A 16,860-nucleotide genomic window follows, 5' to 3' on the forward strand; every position below is an offset into this window, starting at 1 on the left:
GCTTTTCACATTATGCATGCAGCTGCCGCAAGCAGCAGGAAAAGCTGGAAAAGCAAAGCCAAAGCAGAAGCCGCAGAAGCAGAAGACGAAGCACGTGCAACTTTTACTTTCATTCGCTTTGTGTTCGTTTCGTGCTTCGATTTGCCGGCGAGTTCAAGGTCGCTGCCGCAGGAGGTGGTGGGTGGTGGGGGGCTGGGAGGTGAGAGGTTGGGTGGTGGTGGGTGGGCGTTAGTTGCCACTAGTGCCTCCACTAATTGGTGCCCCTTGCGGTAAAGTTGTGTGCGAGACGCCTTTCTTTCTGCAGTTTACAAGCAAATCTCTTTCGTAGCCTACTTTCCTGCGCCCCAAACGAAAGGCTTTCATTTCGCGAAAAGGCTCTGCAAATTTGAATTAATTTCGGTAGCCAAGAAATTAGCTAAGCCAGATGGTAAACACTTGGCCAAGCAATCAGTTTAATTGAAGGAAACTTCCTCGACTTTCCTAATTGTGATATACTTTTAATTGCTTGAAATTTATTTATCTGATTATACTGTTTACCCATCTTAAATGGTAGCACATCCCTTTAAAAACTTAGTATAATATTTCGGTTAACATATAGCTATATTTAAAGCTATAAAGTATAAAGTTGCCTTTTTGTTCGTTTTTGGCATTTTGTAAATAAATTAAAATATACTCTATGTATATTTATGCCCCATAAATATCTAAAAATAATAGTAATGATGTACAAGAATAACGTACCTAAATATTTTATTGGCCCCACAAAGTTTGCTTGTATATCTTTTAGTTTGCAATGTGTTCTTTAATTGACTATAAACGTTTAGAAAATATTTTCTACAATTAATCTTTTTTAATGAGCAATAAATCTATGTTACGCTACCAGAAAAATATTCAATACTCTTTAAATAAATAATAAAAGGAAATATTCTCTTGAGATTCAATGTCTAAATATGATCAGTAACTACGAAATGTATTTTTTTTTAAGGCTAAAAAGCAAGACTTTTTCTTGAAACCCAAAACAAAAGAAATTATATGTTCATTAAAAGAAACTGGAACAGATTCTATATAAACTATGTAGGTCAACCCCCTAATGTGTTACAATAATAATACAATTTCCAGCATTACGCGCCGGTAAATACAATTTAATTGCATATTCTAGGCACCTATTCGAGTGCTTTGGAATCGCTGGAGTATTATTCAGCAAAAAAAAGGGGGATAGGGAAAATGGCATTACCGGCATCGAATAATTAATAATTACCCCATCATTAGGCGGAGCCACAAGAAGTCACAAATAAAAATGCAAATCACTTGGCATTGGACCCACGCACACACACAGAGACACACCCAATTGCAGTGGGCCAAATGGGATATTGTTTTGTCCTCGCCAAAGGCCTTTACACTTGGCCCAAAAACAAGAATGGAAAAACATGCTGGAAAAAATAAGTTGCGAGTGGCCAATTCAATGAGTTCTCCTCCCAATTCTCTTATCGCTGTGCAAAGATCGCCACAAAGGCCATGTTACGAAATTATTGGACACACACACACAAACACACACTTTCGCACACCCACACACACACCAAGGAAAAAAGAAAGTAGCATGTGTGTGTGTGGGGACATGCAATGCAAATAGTCAACACGCCGCCACATGCCGTGCACACAAATCAAGGGCAACATGTCTCATTCCGGGTCTGTTCCCACGTTGGGATATACGCAGGGGGGGGGGGGGGGTAGGTGGGGGAGTGTTGGGTGGTGGGTGGTGGCCAGTGGGCGGTGGGGTGGCGAGGTCGCCTTGCCGGGCAATTTAAATGGCGGCTACATGTCGCAGCGCTGGCGTCGCGTGTTCTCGCTCTCACTCTGCCCACACCTAAAGTCCTCTGTCGCTACACCGCGAGAAATATTTATAAAATGGAATAATAAAATATTTAAAATATGGGTAAAGTACATTTTTCATTGGTTGTGGCAGAAGGTTATCCCTTCCTTAAACTCGAAATGAAAAAAAAAAACATAATAAAAGAAGAGGTCAAGCGGAAATTATAAAACATTTGGGATCTTTTAAAAATATTATTTCAATTTTTAATCTTAACGCCAAGAAAAAACATAAATAATCGATAAAATGAATTTTAAATATTTTTAAAGTTCCATAAACAGGTTTAGTTTAAATTATTTGTAAAGACTGTACAATTTAAATTTAAATCCTTTTTCAAAAATGATTTATTTTTTTAGGAACTGTTTATTCTTTAAAATTGATGATTACTGAAATCTTTTCTTTTATTCTTTTCCCTATCGATTTTATAAAACAAGAAATTAAGGTTAATTAAGGTTTTTGAAAAGGAATCCCCCTAAATAGAAAATCTTTTATTGTTGTTTTTGGAAAAGTTATTTTAAAATAAAGCAATATTTTACGAAATTCCAACGTCCATTTGTCCACCTTTGATTTCACAAATATTTGAAAGGAAAAATAATTTTTTTTGGTCTCTCAAAGAGATAACCCACATATATCACTATAGTTCAAAAATATTTCGTTTGATATTTCTCTCAGTGCTCGCCTTTTTTTGTCGCCCACGTGTTGGCCACTAAAAAGGGGGATAGCCACCAGCAATGAGTGTGTGTGCCTTGCCAATTAACTGAAACTGCAGAGTAATGTTTTGGGGCCAAGTCAGTACTCCCGATTTCGCCCGCCCCCTATCCCATTATAATATTCGCTTTCTGTTATTGTTCTCTTGTTGCTATTTCGCTGTTTGTTGTTTGTCGCTTCTGGCATTGACATAAATTCTTTTTTAGCAGCAAAGAAACAACAACACAAAAAAAGCAGAGCAACAAAGGGCACAGTCCACAGCGACACGCAAGCCACATTAAAGCAATTCCACACCCCATTCCAGGCCCCAAAAAAACCAAGGCATTACATAAAAGCGGTAAGTATATGACAAAATAAACCAGAGTCCCAAAGTCAAATGAGGCCACAAAGGTATGGTATATGTGGGGTAGCAGCTGTCGAAGATCCACCAATTCAGAGTTGAGAGCAAACGCTGATTTGTGCTGACCTAGGGCAATTAACAGAGTCATTGAAAGGAGGATACTACAGGATACAGATACTATTTCCTCGGCCACGGTGGCGTATACGTAATGTGGCCTATCCACTGGAATAGCTCTATAACTCGGGGGATGACACCCAGATCTGGCTAGGACACTGACTTATGCTGGCTCCAGTTAGACGCTCAGATGACTACGCATTTATTTCTCAGCCTCTACTACTCTACTCCTCCCAACTTTTCAGTACTTGTTTTTTGCTCCCAAAGTTCTTCTGGTTTTTTTCCTTTTTTTTGGCCAGAGTTTGGAGCTGGCGCCGTCTACTGTCTGTTGATTCAGATTCGGTTATAGATTCTGGATTCGTTTACGGCTTCTGTGTCTGACTTTCGGGCATTGACTTGGCGGCAACTTGGCTCTGTCTCTGACCCCAAGCCAAAAAACCATATATTTTGCTTTTTATTTCGGCGTTTTCCCTCTGTTGCGGACATTACGCATACGCCCTGTGGGCTGGCTAAATCTCTGTGAGCAAGCTGATTACACCCATGTGACACTTGCGCAGAATTGTTGCAAAGTGGCAATTAGCAGGAGAACATTATCATCTACGAAACGATAATACTATATACCAATTTAGAGAACTTAAGGTTAGATTAGTTCAAGGTGTCACAATAATCTTTTCAGATATTAGTCGTTAAGTAAGGCTCTTAAATATTTTTGATATTTGAAAAGCAAATATAAAAGTTGCTATTATTGAGAAAATTATCGAAATTGCATTTAACTTAAATTTAATTAAATAATTTATAAGTTTTCCAAAATTAAAAAAAATATCAAATGTTATAAAGCTTATTTATTTATTTATATATATTATAAATATAAGCAAGTAATTTAAATAGTATTTAAAATAAAAGCATTGCATACTAATTATGTTTTAACATAAAGCTGGTTGAATTAAAATCTTAAAATTGCTTAAAATACTTTATGATAAAAAATAATAAAGAACCCGGAAAAAAAGCCTTAATACCTGAAAACATGTTTGTGACACTCCTGAATATTTTAAATCTATAATAATCTATATATAAAATATAAATATATAAATAACTAAATTAAGGATAAATAATTCTTAAAAGCAGTATATTATAATTGTATACCTTTCAGTATCTACCACAATGAAAGATACTGCAAGAAATACTGCATTTTCACCCAGTGTCACAGGGGGATAAAATCAAATTTGAACATTGGGTGCTTTTGGGGCAGGGGGAATACGTATCAACAAGGCGAAAAAGCATTGGAAAGCGATAAAGCAAAGCGGTACTCAAAGCTAATTAAAAAACTATGTGTTCGCAGGTATTCTTAATCATTTTATTCAAATCGTTACAAGCGAGAGAAACTGAAAGAAATGGCAGCGCGTAAATCAAATGGCAAGAGAAGCACTTGTTTTGCTGCATAAATTTCATTAATATTCGATCTATTTTTCTCATTTTTGATTTCATATTCTGAGGTGAGGCTTAAGAGCGGTGGGTGCTTTTGGATTTTTGGTGATGGGTACTTCTCATAGGGGTTCTCGGGTCCCTTGTCCTTCTTCTTGCTGGCCGCAGGTGTGCTCTTCCGGGGTCGATTCATCATGGGATCGTCCATGGTGCGCGAGGATTGCTGTCGCGTATGGGCCGGCGGTCCAGGTGGTTTCTTTTTCTTCTTTTTCCCAGCCTCCAGTTGCAGCGGATTGAAGGCAAACTGCAGATGTTGCTGGTGCTGCTGATGTTGCTGATGTTGCTGCTGTTGCAGTTGCTGCTGCTGCTGCTGCTGTTGCTGCTGCTCGCGGCGCTCGAGAAAAGCGGCATTCGCCGAGGCCACCGTGGCTATCCTCTGCTGCTGCTCCAGATCCTCGAGCTCCTTTTCCCGCTTCTTGGTCATCTGGACTATCTGCGAACTGCGACGTCGCAGGGCGGCGGCATAGGGTGTGGGCGTGGCCACCGCCGGCATTACTTCACCCACTCCAAAGAGTCGACGTATGCGCCGTCGACTGTTGATGAATCCAAGTCCCAGTTGGACACCCAGACCCAATCCCGATCCCGAAACCGTGGCAGCTCCCGCTGGCGCTGTCACCTGGCTGAGGGAACTACTCGCTCCACCCTCGCTGCCGGCGCCCAGCATTTGGCTGAAGTTGCTGTCCAGATCGCAGCTGCTGGCCGCCGAATCGGCGCCGCAGGGAAAGAGATATGTGTTCAGGGTGCTCAGGGTGGTGGAGGTGGAGGTGCCGGTTCCCGTGAGCGTTCCAATGCGACTGATGGCTCCCGTGTTGCTGTTGCCGTTAGTGTTGCCACCCAGCGGATGTTGCTGCTGGGCATCGAGTGTTGCTGCTCCTGCTGCTGCTGCTGCTCCTCCCCCTGTTGCTGCCGCTGGCTGATGTTGCAGGTTGAGTGGCAGACTGAGGGGCAGTGGCAACATCACCGCCGTGGAACCACTCACGCTGCCGGTGGTGCTGCTGTCGTAGCTGTGGGGATTCACATAGATGTGGTTGTTGTTGGTGGTGGCCAATGTTGCTGCTGCTCCTCCGGCTGATGTTGTTGCTCCTGCAGTGTTGCTGGTGTTGACCACCAAGGTGGTGTTGCTGTTGCTGCTGCTCTCATGGTGATTGTTGTTGCTGGCTTGGTTAGCATTGCTGCTGCTGCTACTGGTATTGTTGTTGATGTTGCTGCTGTTCGTGTTGCTCAGACTGACCCTGTAGAAGGTGGTGGTGCTGCTGCTGGTGGCATTGTTGTTGTTGTTGTTGCTGGAGCGAGCTGGTGCTGTTGCAGGTCGCGAAACCTGTGATCCTGATCCGGATCCGGATCCAGTTGCATTAGCCTCTGGTTGGGCAGTTGTTGCTGCTGCTGCAGCTGTAGTTGCAACTGCTGTTGCTGTTGCTGCTGGCACCTGCTGCTGTTGCGACTGTTCATTGCCATTGTTGCTGCTCATTGCTGTGATTTATTGATGATATTTTCAAGGCCTTAAAGTTTTCCCAACTAATGTTTATAACACATGTTTAAACTATTGCTTATATAAATATTTTTGAAGTTTTTTTATCAGTGGTTTTTAATAATGACTAATTTATGGCAATTTTGGTTTTTTAGATGTTAAATTTGCTATTGTTAGTAACTTTGGTGTGTTCTAGAAACTGTTGAAGTAAATTATTTTCATTTTTTAAAGTTAATAATTAAAGTGAACACCGTTTAACATTTGAAAATGAGGTATTTAGTTTTATTTTCTATGTTTTTTGGTTGAATTGGTTTAATATCACAAACGAAGGCAATGTCTTTTATATGGTTTAGAATACTTTGCACACACTAAACCTCATTTATTTTTTAATTTATGAGTTATAGAGTTTTAATAGTGAATTTATTGTTTCTTTTATTATTTAAGGTGTCTGCTATTTTTTTATTTCTTCCTTTATTAATTGTTATTTAGGTGCTTTTTGAATTATAATCTTTAGTTTATTTGAATTAAATGTTTAACAAAGTGTATTTGTTTAATTGTTATTAAAGAGATTTATTAGAGTTGAATATTCGTTTTTCTTTTATTTTGCAATCATGCTAAATGGTTTGTTTGAACTTCTTTCGGGACCCCTCCTTTTACATTTCACAATTCATGTATTTTATTTTGGACCGCATCCAATTGGAGTTGAATGCACTGCTCCGGTTACTGGTAAATGGTAAATGGTTATGGCCAGACGTTAGCTAATCGCCCAGTTTTCCCTGGCCTTTCCACGCACTTTTCTCTCGCGGCACTCGAACAAAAATCACAAACGGGGGGGGTCAGGAGGACATTGCAGCTTATCACAATGCAACACGGCACACAGACACTCGCAAACACTAGCAAAAAATTGTTTAAAAAATGCCTGCAAGGCTTTGTCAAGGCTATCACCTCCGATTTGCATTAATTTTTTGGTAATTTATAATTTCTTTTTTTTTTAGTTATTAACTCTGTGTTATCAGTCAGAGCCACGTGCTTAACGCGCCGCGTGTCACAATTGTATGAACTTTGTGCCGCGTTGTTGACAATGCCAAAAGCCAACAGCAGCAGCAGTTTCAGTGGCAGTGGCAGTGGCAGAAGTGGCAGCAGCAATGCCACTAGCAACAACGAAGTTGCCACACGCACACACTCACTTCCCCACACACACACTCACACACACACACACACACAGAGAGAGCGAGAGAGAGAGAGCTCTGTTAACTGGCTTCCTGGCTGGCTGGCCGGGACAAACTATTCGCCAAAAACCAGAACCAAAAGCCAGAAAAGCCAGGCACCAAAAAAATTAAAAAAAAAAAAATAAGGAACAGAAATCTAAGCCAGCAGCACCACTTGAACCGCTCACACACACACACATAGAAATATTCATATACATATATATATATCCTATATCCTATATCCTATATAGCATGGGCATGGCAACGATTCCTCATCGCTGTTGTCGTCGTTTCAATTTCGGCCAGTTTCGGTTCAGTTGGGTTCACTTCATTGCTTAACTTAACTAAATGCTGCAGATGGCGGTAACACACACTCGCGCACTCAGACACACACGAGCACACACCGACACACACACACACACACATATGCTGGCAGCCCGACTTTAACTCAACTCACAAGAACAACAAAGGCCAAAGCTCGTGAACTCCGAGTTACGAGTGGATAGTAAACATTAGAGGTCAAAATCGTAGCATACTTTTAAGGGTCTGACATAAAGAGAGTCATATTCTTGATTTATTTATTTTGAAAAACTACTCTTTTGTCAAAATTAACAATAACAATATATTCCTTTACTAAGAAAATAGTATTTTTCAATCATTATTCAGCCTACTTTCTTGCTTTCAAATATTTTTGTAGGTTTTTGCTGATTCTACTTCATTTTCAGATTAACTAGACTTAAGATTGTAAGTTATCTAAGGTCAGACAAGATTAAATTCGAACTTGTTAACCGAAAATATACTCAATTTTATCTTATCAATAATGAAACCAACTATTAAGTTTATATTTATTTTTTAAACCAAAATGCACCTGATTTTTACTCATTTAACTGGCAAAAATGTGACGGATTCTAACTCATTTGTAAGACCAAAGTTTACTTTAGTTTGAAGAACTTTACCATATTTCTATGCCTTTGCTGCTATCTAAGCTCCTATTTATCTGGCCTTCGCTGTGCCAGTGTGAGTGTGTGTGCGTGTCTGACAGCCGAGGCAACATTTCAATTCGGCTTCGTGTCGTCGTCGTTCGCCGCAGTCGCTGTCGTTGTGTTGTCGTTGTCGCGTTCGTCATTCTCGTAGTTTGTTTTGCTCGTTCGCTGGTCCCTCGGTTTCGTAACTTCGTCGCTGTGTGAGTGCCGTGTGTGCTGGTGTGAGTATGTGTGCGTTCGCATGACGATTAATGTTAATGTGTGTGCAGCAGCAGCAAAATGCACTGCGGAAAATCAAGGCTAACTGCGATATAGGGGCCATAAAAGATAAGCAAATGTGATTGCATAAATTTCTTTAATAAATTCATGGTATATATTAAAAGTATTCTATGAATAATATTGCTTAAAAGATTTTTTCAAAACTTGTTAATGCCCAAAATTTGTACCTTAGTAACATTAACTTGGGTACTTCTTTTAGCATTTCAATAACTGTATTATTATATTATTATTATTTATTAAACTGTTAAGTTTCTGCTTAAGTGTTTTTCAGAGATACATTTTCATTTCACAAAATCCTAGCCTTTTTAAAACTTGTTAAAGCCTAAAATTTGTACCTTAGTAACATAAACTTGGGTACTTCTTTTACCTTTTCAATAACCTTATTATTATATTATGTTTATTAAACTGTTATGTTTCTGCTTTAGTGCTTTTCATAGAAACATATTCATTTCACAAAATCCTAGCCTGAAATATATCTCTACAAATCATATCTTCATAATTTAATAAAAATAGTAAACACTATTTTTTACTGTGTAAAAACAGCAGCTGTGTGGTAAATTATTACCAGGCTGGCCTCGACCAGCGGTAAAAATTCAATTGGGAGCCTTCCTGCTTCGTGCCAGGGTAATTCCTTCTACTCTTCTTTAAAATTAAACAAATATAACATGTTCCCATGAAAACAAATCAAATATGTGGTCTTACAAGGCATTCGAATTATCATATCCCTAATTTCCTCCATAAATTCAGCACCAAATGCTTATGGCAACTTATGGCTCGTAAAATCCAAGCACCCATTCATATACCGAATCAAATTCAAATTTAAATTCCAATATCATTTTCCCCCCCATTAGGGGAGGTGGCGAGGGGGTCAGCTTGTGGCAAGGACGAAGGACAATTGTTGCCGGGTGTTGGGAATGGAATGGCATGGAATTGAATTGCATGTGCGATTGCAATTTGTCGGCAGCGGCAGCAACATTGAGCATATGACGCATACGCAATGTTGGACCATGGATCATGGCCGGCTCTTTGTGCCTTTCACATTCACCGCATTGTTGCTGCCTTCCCCGTTGTTGCCATGCAAATTGCCCTGGCCCAGTGTCAGTGGTTGGGCGGTCAGGGGTTAAGTGGGGCTGGGGGCTGCCCGTGGGTTGCATGCTCAAAGACCATGTGGCAAAAGCTGAACCAAGCCAGCACTGCGAGAATAGGTGTAGGTATTTCAAAAAAAATAATTGTTCTTTTTATAAATAATATTGGGTAAGTTAATTGTAAGACAAAAAGGACTAAAAACTTATAGTGTATTAGAAATATAAATGTTTTCATTAAAATTTAAAGTTAGAAAGTAGGATTTTTTTAAATAAACTATGGCTTTTGATTACCATTTTCTAGGTAAACAGCATAGTCGGTATATTTTTTGCTTATTATTTTAATAAAATATCTGGTTTTTGGATTTGTTTTCCCATTTCTTTGCCTGTGAGCCCAACTTAACTCAGCTGGCGCCGGCAACCTTCATGGCTAATAAGCAGTCACGGCACGTGAGGAGAATGGCGAAAGCCTTTCTCGAGGGGGGGGATACTCCAAAATATTATTGATCAAATGTTTGCGAAAGCCACAGTGAGACAGAGGTTGCTGGGGGGCTGGGAACAAACAAATAAGTCGGACAGAAAGCCACGAGTGCAGCGGATTGCATGGCAAAAAGATGTAGATGAGGAAGCTGAGAGGCTGGGGATCTTGCCCAGCTGGAAGTCGGACGGATGAAGGCACCCTCTCGACCAAGTCATTTGCCTCGAAGGCTGACAAAACGATTTGCAGGCTAAAAATAACAAAATTTATGGCCTTTTCACCGCTTCCCGCCCCTCACTCACACACTCGCAGCAACGTGTGCGTGTGTGCCTCGTAGGAAAAAAAAAAAAAGAAAGTCGGAGAAATGATGTGGGGGAAAGTGAAGAGGAAATTGTTTTTGCGGCTAACTGGTCATGGCCACGGTGAAGGCGACAACGACAACGACAACGACAACAAAACAAAGGCAAATCAATTAAAAAATTTTCGTGAAAACAAAACACAAGCCGAAACGGAAAATGGAAACCGAACAAAGAAAACCCAAAGACGAAAAGTGCTGGGCAAATATTTCCGCTTCACGTCAAGGTTGTGGCAATCAAAAGGCACACACCACTCGCAAAGGACGCCAATGGAGGGCCTGATGGGATTGTTTCGTGCCGTCCAACATATCCGCTTTGCCACTTCAGCTGCCAACTTAGAACTCCATGCAACCGCCCGCAAAATCAGGGGAAGCAATATGTTTACACAGCCAGAGGAATTAAGTGGTACAAATGGTAAAAATGTTAGCTTTTCCATAGAATTATGTAATTTAATGTCTGTCAAAACTCTCAAAATGAGATGTATATTAAGTAAGAAAAAACCCAAATCAAATATTTCTAATATAAATAAATACAATATGAAATACAATACAATAATAATAATATATTAGATTTAATACAAGCGTTATAACCTACTTTATAAAAATTACAATAGCAAAAACTCACTAAGTGGGGACTTCCATTAATAAATCCTAGCGCATTACACTGCAAGCAATTCCTTACTGCAAACTAGTCCAAAGTTGAGCTGGGATATGGGGACACTCTTTTGTATTTCATTACTACACTAAGAAAAGTCGGGTATCAGTTCACATATTTACATCATTCTATAATTATCCTGCATCACAAACTGCTTCTGCCTGTCTCCATTCCGGTGAGGATCAATTCGAATTTACACACAAGCCACATGCACACACATTGAAAAAATATGAAAAACAACATTAGCAAATCGAATGCAACGAATAGAGTTTTTGGAATCGGATTTTCGGTTTATTGGGAATTATCATTCGATTTTCGAATCTCCGGAGACTGCAACTCACTACCTCTTCTTCTTGTGACGCATCTCTGCTGGCGAGCGCACATGGGGCGCCGCATGCATAATTCCAGACACCAGTTTTGTGAATTCTTTAGGGCACCGCGCGCAACGCACGAAGTCCACCGTTTCGTATTTTGTTTCTTTTTTATGATTTATGAGAAAGCGATGTGAACGGGCGCGCGCGCCACTAGTAAGTGCAACAGCGTGGCAGGTTGACACGGCCACAGCAACTGTGGGTGGTTGGGTGGTTCCAGGTCGGCTTGGCGGTCCACAAAGACACCAACGATCGGCGGTGACTATGTTTTCTTGACCCTTTCTCACGGTATTTCACCATTTTGCAAGCATTTTGTGAAAAAATTTTAACCTGAGGTTAAGCTTAACTTTAAGTTGATATAACACAAGCCGCCAAGAACTCTTAAAATATTTGCCACATAAGCTTATTTTAATATTAGTTTATAGTTGGTTGTTTTTTTGCAAACTAAAACCTTTGTTTTCTAACAACTTTTTTAACTGGAGGTTATTTATTTAAATCTAAGTACATTTAAAATACCGGAAACCGCTAAAAACCTTTATCATTTTAGTTATATAAAGCTATTTTGATATAAGTTTACAGTTGGGTGCAGTTTTCCAAACTGAAACCTTCATTTTTTGACAAAGTTCTTAACTGGAAGTTATACAACATGTGAAGAAATTTTATATTTTTCAACCGATCGGTTAGAGAGTGTATTTAAAAGTCTGGTCTGAAGACCAGGCCTCCAGTCATGCCTTCTAATTTAATTTTCCAACGGCTTGAGCCTTGGCTTTGGCCAAATGAGGAAATGCCGGAGAGGAAAGTGCCACCAAGGTGTGCGAACAAAGAGAGGTTCTCGACCAAACAAGAGAGAGAAATTATGGTTAACCGGGAGAGGGAAACGGGGCAGGTGAGCTAAGACCCGGGAGACATGGGAGTCCGCTTGTTAGCGCATTTTAAGTCGCCGCCAAGGTTGACCCTTCGTCTTAATATTCATCACCTGTCCCCCTCTCACTCGCACCCAGTCAGTTCGTCTCGCTCGCTCCTTGAGTGAACACAAATGCAAGGCATATGCGCTTTTGGACCATGTTAATTAGCCGCCACGCCAATCGATGACAGCAAAAGAAAAAAATGAAAAAAAAAATCTAACAACATAGGAAAACCTAAATTGCTTGGCATTTTCCATTTCTAGGTTTGGGTCATTCGCGGTTGAAAATGACAAAAGAGATTACATGACCGCAGATAATGATCATCCAGCCAACTATTTTGGGGCTTGATGCCACACAGATCATTATTCAAACGTTGCCCCGAGGCACCTGCAAAATACATGTGTGCATATTTTCCAGCCCCAGTCGTAAATGCTAAATGCTCGCTCCAGAGTAAATATTTAGAAAATAATAAAACCAAATTTAAATGCAGAATGGGAAAATAATGATTTAGCCCAAGCGCGTGCAGAGAAAAATAAGAACGAAAGAATAAAGGAGAGGAAAGTCCAAAATCGCGTGGCAAACAAAAACGAAACGGCCCAAATATATTCGTATATATAGGGGGGAAACAACTGGGGACTGAGCTCTTTATAATCCCGAAACACACTGACTAAGGGCTTTTTTTTTAATTGTCTCGCTAATAGCTTAGGAAACACAGCAGACCACTTGTTTTAATTATTTTGGGCTCATATCTGATATATTTCCGTACTTCAAGGACTGAAACAGTAAAACGTTTATCCGAAAACACTTATGGTTGTTGATGTTTTGAAATACCAACCTAGAAAGTTAAAGATCTTAATATATTGTATATTCTTTTTTTATTACTAGTGTTAATCTTAATCATAAAAGTAAAATTGTTATTCCTGGGTACAAAACCACGATAAAAGATATAAAATATTTCGAAACAGATATTATCTCGATCCTAAATAATGTATTTTATGTTTTACTTTAGTATATTTAAATTATTTCCTTAAATATACAAACGAAAAAGAAAGGACTTTAAATTGATCTGTATCCCAAGAAAGTTAAGACCTGCATCCAATAATACTAACCACACCTACAATAATAAAAATCTATTACAATGTATATTGTTGATTTATCTCGTGGTTATAAGTTCATGGTATAAAAGACAATACCAAACCATATGAATACGCTTATAATATCGTAGCTCCATGGATCTCATAGATGGGCTAAGGCAGCGACGGCGACGCGGGCAGAGGCGGCGGCAGCGACGGCGACTGAAGCAGCGGCGGCGGCAGAGGCGGTACGGAGGGAACGCTTACCTTGGCGCTTGGCTTAAGCTGCCGTGCGTCGTCGTGATGTGGGCCATGCAGGCGATCCATTCATCGACCTACTCCACTTTTTCTCGCACTGCACAGTTGCACTTTGACCTCCTCTTTGGTTTTCTTTAGTCGCTTTTCCAATTCTGTGCGACTTTCCTTTTGGGCGCCTGGCAAGTCGGAAAACACTTAAGACTCTACGGATCGTATATAGATCAGCCGATACACGCATACATATAGATACATACATATAGAGATGGTTGTGAGGGGAGACAAATAGACAGACGTCTAGATATATACTTATTTATATTCAAATGACAAAAGAAATGAAACGAAACAATTTTCATTTATTTTTCACTTTGTTGTTGTTGTTTTTTTTTTGGTTTTCCACGCAGCGACGTCAGCGTCGACGCAGGCAGAGGCGGGGCGTGTCAGGGGGGGCCGAGAGGGGGCTTGGGGGGGCGGGGCCACAGTTGTCGCACACATTTTTCACATTTTCACCGTGCCGAGCGGCACACACAAATGACAACAAAAAAGAACCAACAACATTGACAAAAAAAAAAAACAGCACTCACAAAAAATCAAGAATTTTACATATAATTGTGGGCAGTGTGAGTTAGAAAGAGAGAGATCTAACGTTAGAGGGAGAGGGGAGATGGCAGATTGACAACGTCATCAACGAGAATGACAACAAAGGCGACCAACGCGACACTTTTCACAAGAGAATCGAAGGAAAATGATCTTCGGATCTATCAGTTTTCACTTCACAATCATCAATTGCACTCGAAAAAAAATGTGGCACCAACGTAGAATTTTACCCGCTTTATATTTGATTTATTTTTTGCATTTTTGGTAGTTGTATCTGTAATTTGTTTTCCTTTTTTTGGGTGAAATAAGTGCGAAGCGATCACCGGCGTGCGCGGTACTGAAGATCGCTCTGCTCGCAGGCCTCGAAGCGCTGCCGGCGTCGCAGTCGCGCCAGGCGCCGGCAGAGGCAGCGACGCCGGCAGCAGCGGGAAAATCCAGTCTATATACCAATGTTCATACAGTGGTTACAGGTCTTAGTTTAAAAAAAACATATAAATCATCAAAAAAATGTATAATATTCATCAAGTTATAAATACAGTTTAATACTAATCTGTAAATAAAAACATATTTGAAAAACAACCCATATTTTTAACTACTTTAGAAATACTATTGCCAAGCAAACATCAATTGTTTATCTCCCAATTTCGAGCAAAAAATGTTCTGGCAATTATAAAGCATCTTGTTTATGCAAAATAAATTATACTCAAAACGACCATAAATTCACATAAGAGGTGTTCGAAAAAGATGTTCTTTGAATCAACATAATACGTCACCTAGGCGATAATATTTACTGTAGCAATTCGAAAAAGCGAATGTTAGTCCCAGAAGTGTGGGTGAGTGGGATTCAAACTGTCTAACTGGCAGTGTGTTTGTGGGAAAAGTGTTTTTCACGCAAATTGCTTGCAACGTCAACGGCCAGCGACGACCCAAAGAAACAGCATTTGGGAAATGCGTTTATGCAGGGCCCAAATATGCGAATTAATCCTTTATCAATAACACTATTTAAACTTAAAGAAATATTTCATTAAATTTAAATTAGATAAATAAAGAGTTATATCTAATAAGCCAAAGTTCTGAGATACTTATAGCATACATCTCATATTTCTATCAACCTTTACAAGATATTTTAAGTCCCCAAACCTTGAGAGCCTTTCCGCATAAACGAGGTATTTAACGAAATCGTTAACCAATCACTTAGTGCCATGGCCAAGAGCCTTGTGAACCATTCTCGAATTGCATTCGATGATTTTCGTTGGGGAAAGCGGCAAATGGAGGGCTGGGGGTGGCGATGGGAAAATGCCTGTCTGTCCTCGGCCTTGGTCCAAAATGCCTCGAACCCACGACAGATGCGATGAGCAACAAGTGGGAGGGCAGGGCGATACAGATAATCACGGCATCGAAACCCATCCATCCATCCAGCCAAGTATTTGACGAATAAAACAAACAAACAAGCCGTGTTTGTGGGGGAATATCGATTACACAAATGACATGCAACAGAAAATCGATGGCAACGGGCCCAGGAAAATGGGAAGCGTTTTCCCGATGATAACAAGATGGCACGGCCTGCTCGATTTTCATCTGCCAAATGCAAAGTGCATTTCCTGCACAATTTCAATTAATCACAAATATTTGCATTCGCCTGATGGAAAACAGCGACCAAAAGAGATACTCGGATGTGAATGAATGGGGCAGAAAACATTGTTGTTACACTTATAAGTGCGTTTTCATAGCCTCACTAGATTAACAACATAAACATACACAACACACTGACACTCGCAGTGACCTTCACTCGTTTTTCATTTTCATTTTCATTTCACTCTCAAGGGGCGAAAAGCGAAGATTGCGCAAAGAGCCGTCGACCGTGTTGCCCTGTTTTCGTCAATTGTCGACAATATCTTTTTTAGTGCGCCTCTTTATTTGTTTAAAAAGAAAACTCATGAAAAAAGCAGCATTTAAAACTATGAAACGGATCGAAGTCTAGCCAAAGGGAAGGTCAGCAATCGGGGAATCGAAGATCAGTGTACCCTTTAGTGATATGATAACTAATTTAAGGTATTTTCTTTTAATAGGTATATATAGAACACTTGTATCCCATTTTATACCTTTAAAATAACTATTTAAGTTGAGAAAATCCTGACTCAAATAAAATATATAATTCTTGTTTCCCCTTTTAAAAAAGAAAGCATAGGTAATCATACAAAGATCTATACAAGCTTTTGTTTTTAAGATAATAACCTAAGTATATGATATACATTTTATTCCCAAGGAATCACTAAGATTCCTTCTAAAAAATAAATTTATAAACATTTTTTATGAGCAGAAAATATTTATTGATTTCTTTAAAACATGCTGAGATATTTATGGTTATTTTAACCTTAGAAAATAAATTAAATTGAATCATAAAATGCTCAGAATCACCATACCCTGCTAGATATTTAAGTCGCAGAAGAAAAGTGGGTGGTTTGATGGGGATGCGGGGTGATTTTCCGCGAGAGAAACATTTTAATGCATTTTCACAATTCACAATTCCTGGCATTGCCTTTCATTTGCCGATTGATTGCCGTTGATGTTCGCACGAAAAACGTTTTGAGTGAGTAACAAGAAAATCTGGGGAAAACGGGGGTCGGAAAAGTGGGTGGAGGA

General features: G+C 39.7%; 1 protein-coding gene across 8 annotated transcripts in view; it reads right to left on the reverse strand.

The window, feature by feature from the left end:
• Positions 1 to 16,860, reverse strand: part of LOC119557334 (potassium voltage-gated channel protein Shaker) — a 126,647-nt gene that overhangs the window by 81,226 nt on the left and 28,561 nt on the right. Inside the window, exons 1-2 of one of the 8 annotated variants that reach the window (XM_037870067.1) lie at positions 11,361 to 11,511; positions 11,139 to 11,177 (exon numbers count right to left, since the gene is read on the reverse strand). The exons of 4 other annotated variants lie outside the window; for them this stretch is intronic. In XM_037870067.1, the coding sequence (XP_037725995.1) occupies positions 11,139 to 11,177; positions 11,361 to 11,416 (95 nt within the window). In that variant the 5' untranslated portion in view covers positions 11,417 to 11,511. Of the gene's footprint in view, positions 1 to 4,567; positions 6,364 to 11,138; positions 11,178 to 11,360; positions 11,512 to 16,860 lie in introns of those variants that run through there. 3 more of the 8 variants (XM_037870058.1, XM_037870056.1, XM_037870057.1) reach the window with 3 other exon arrangements.

The sequence above is a fragment of the Drosophila subpulchrella genome, chromosome X (assembly GCF_014743375.2).
Source record: "Drosophila subpulchrella strain 33 F10 #4 breed RU33 chromosome X, RU_Dsub_v1.1 Primary Assembly, whole genome shotgun sequence".
In the NCBI taxonomy this organism is placed as follows: domain Eukaryota; kingdom Metazoa; phylum Arthropoda; class Insecta; order Diptera; family Drosophilidae; genus Drosophila; species Drosophila subpulchrella.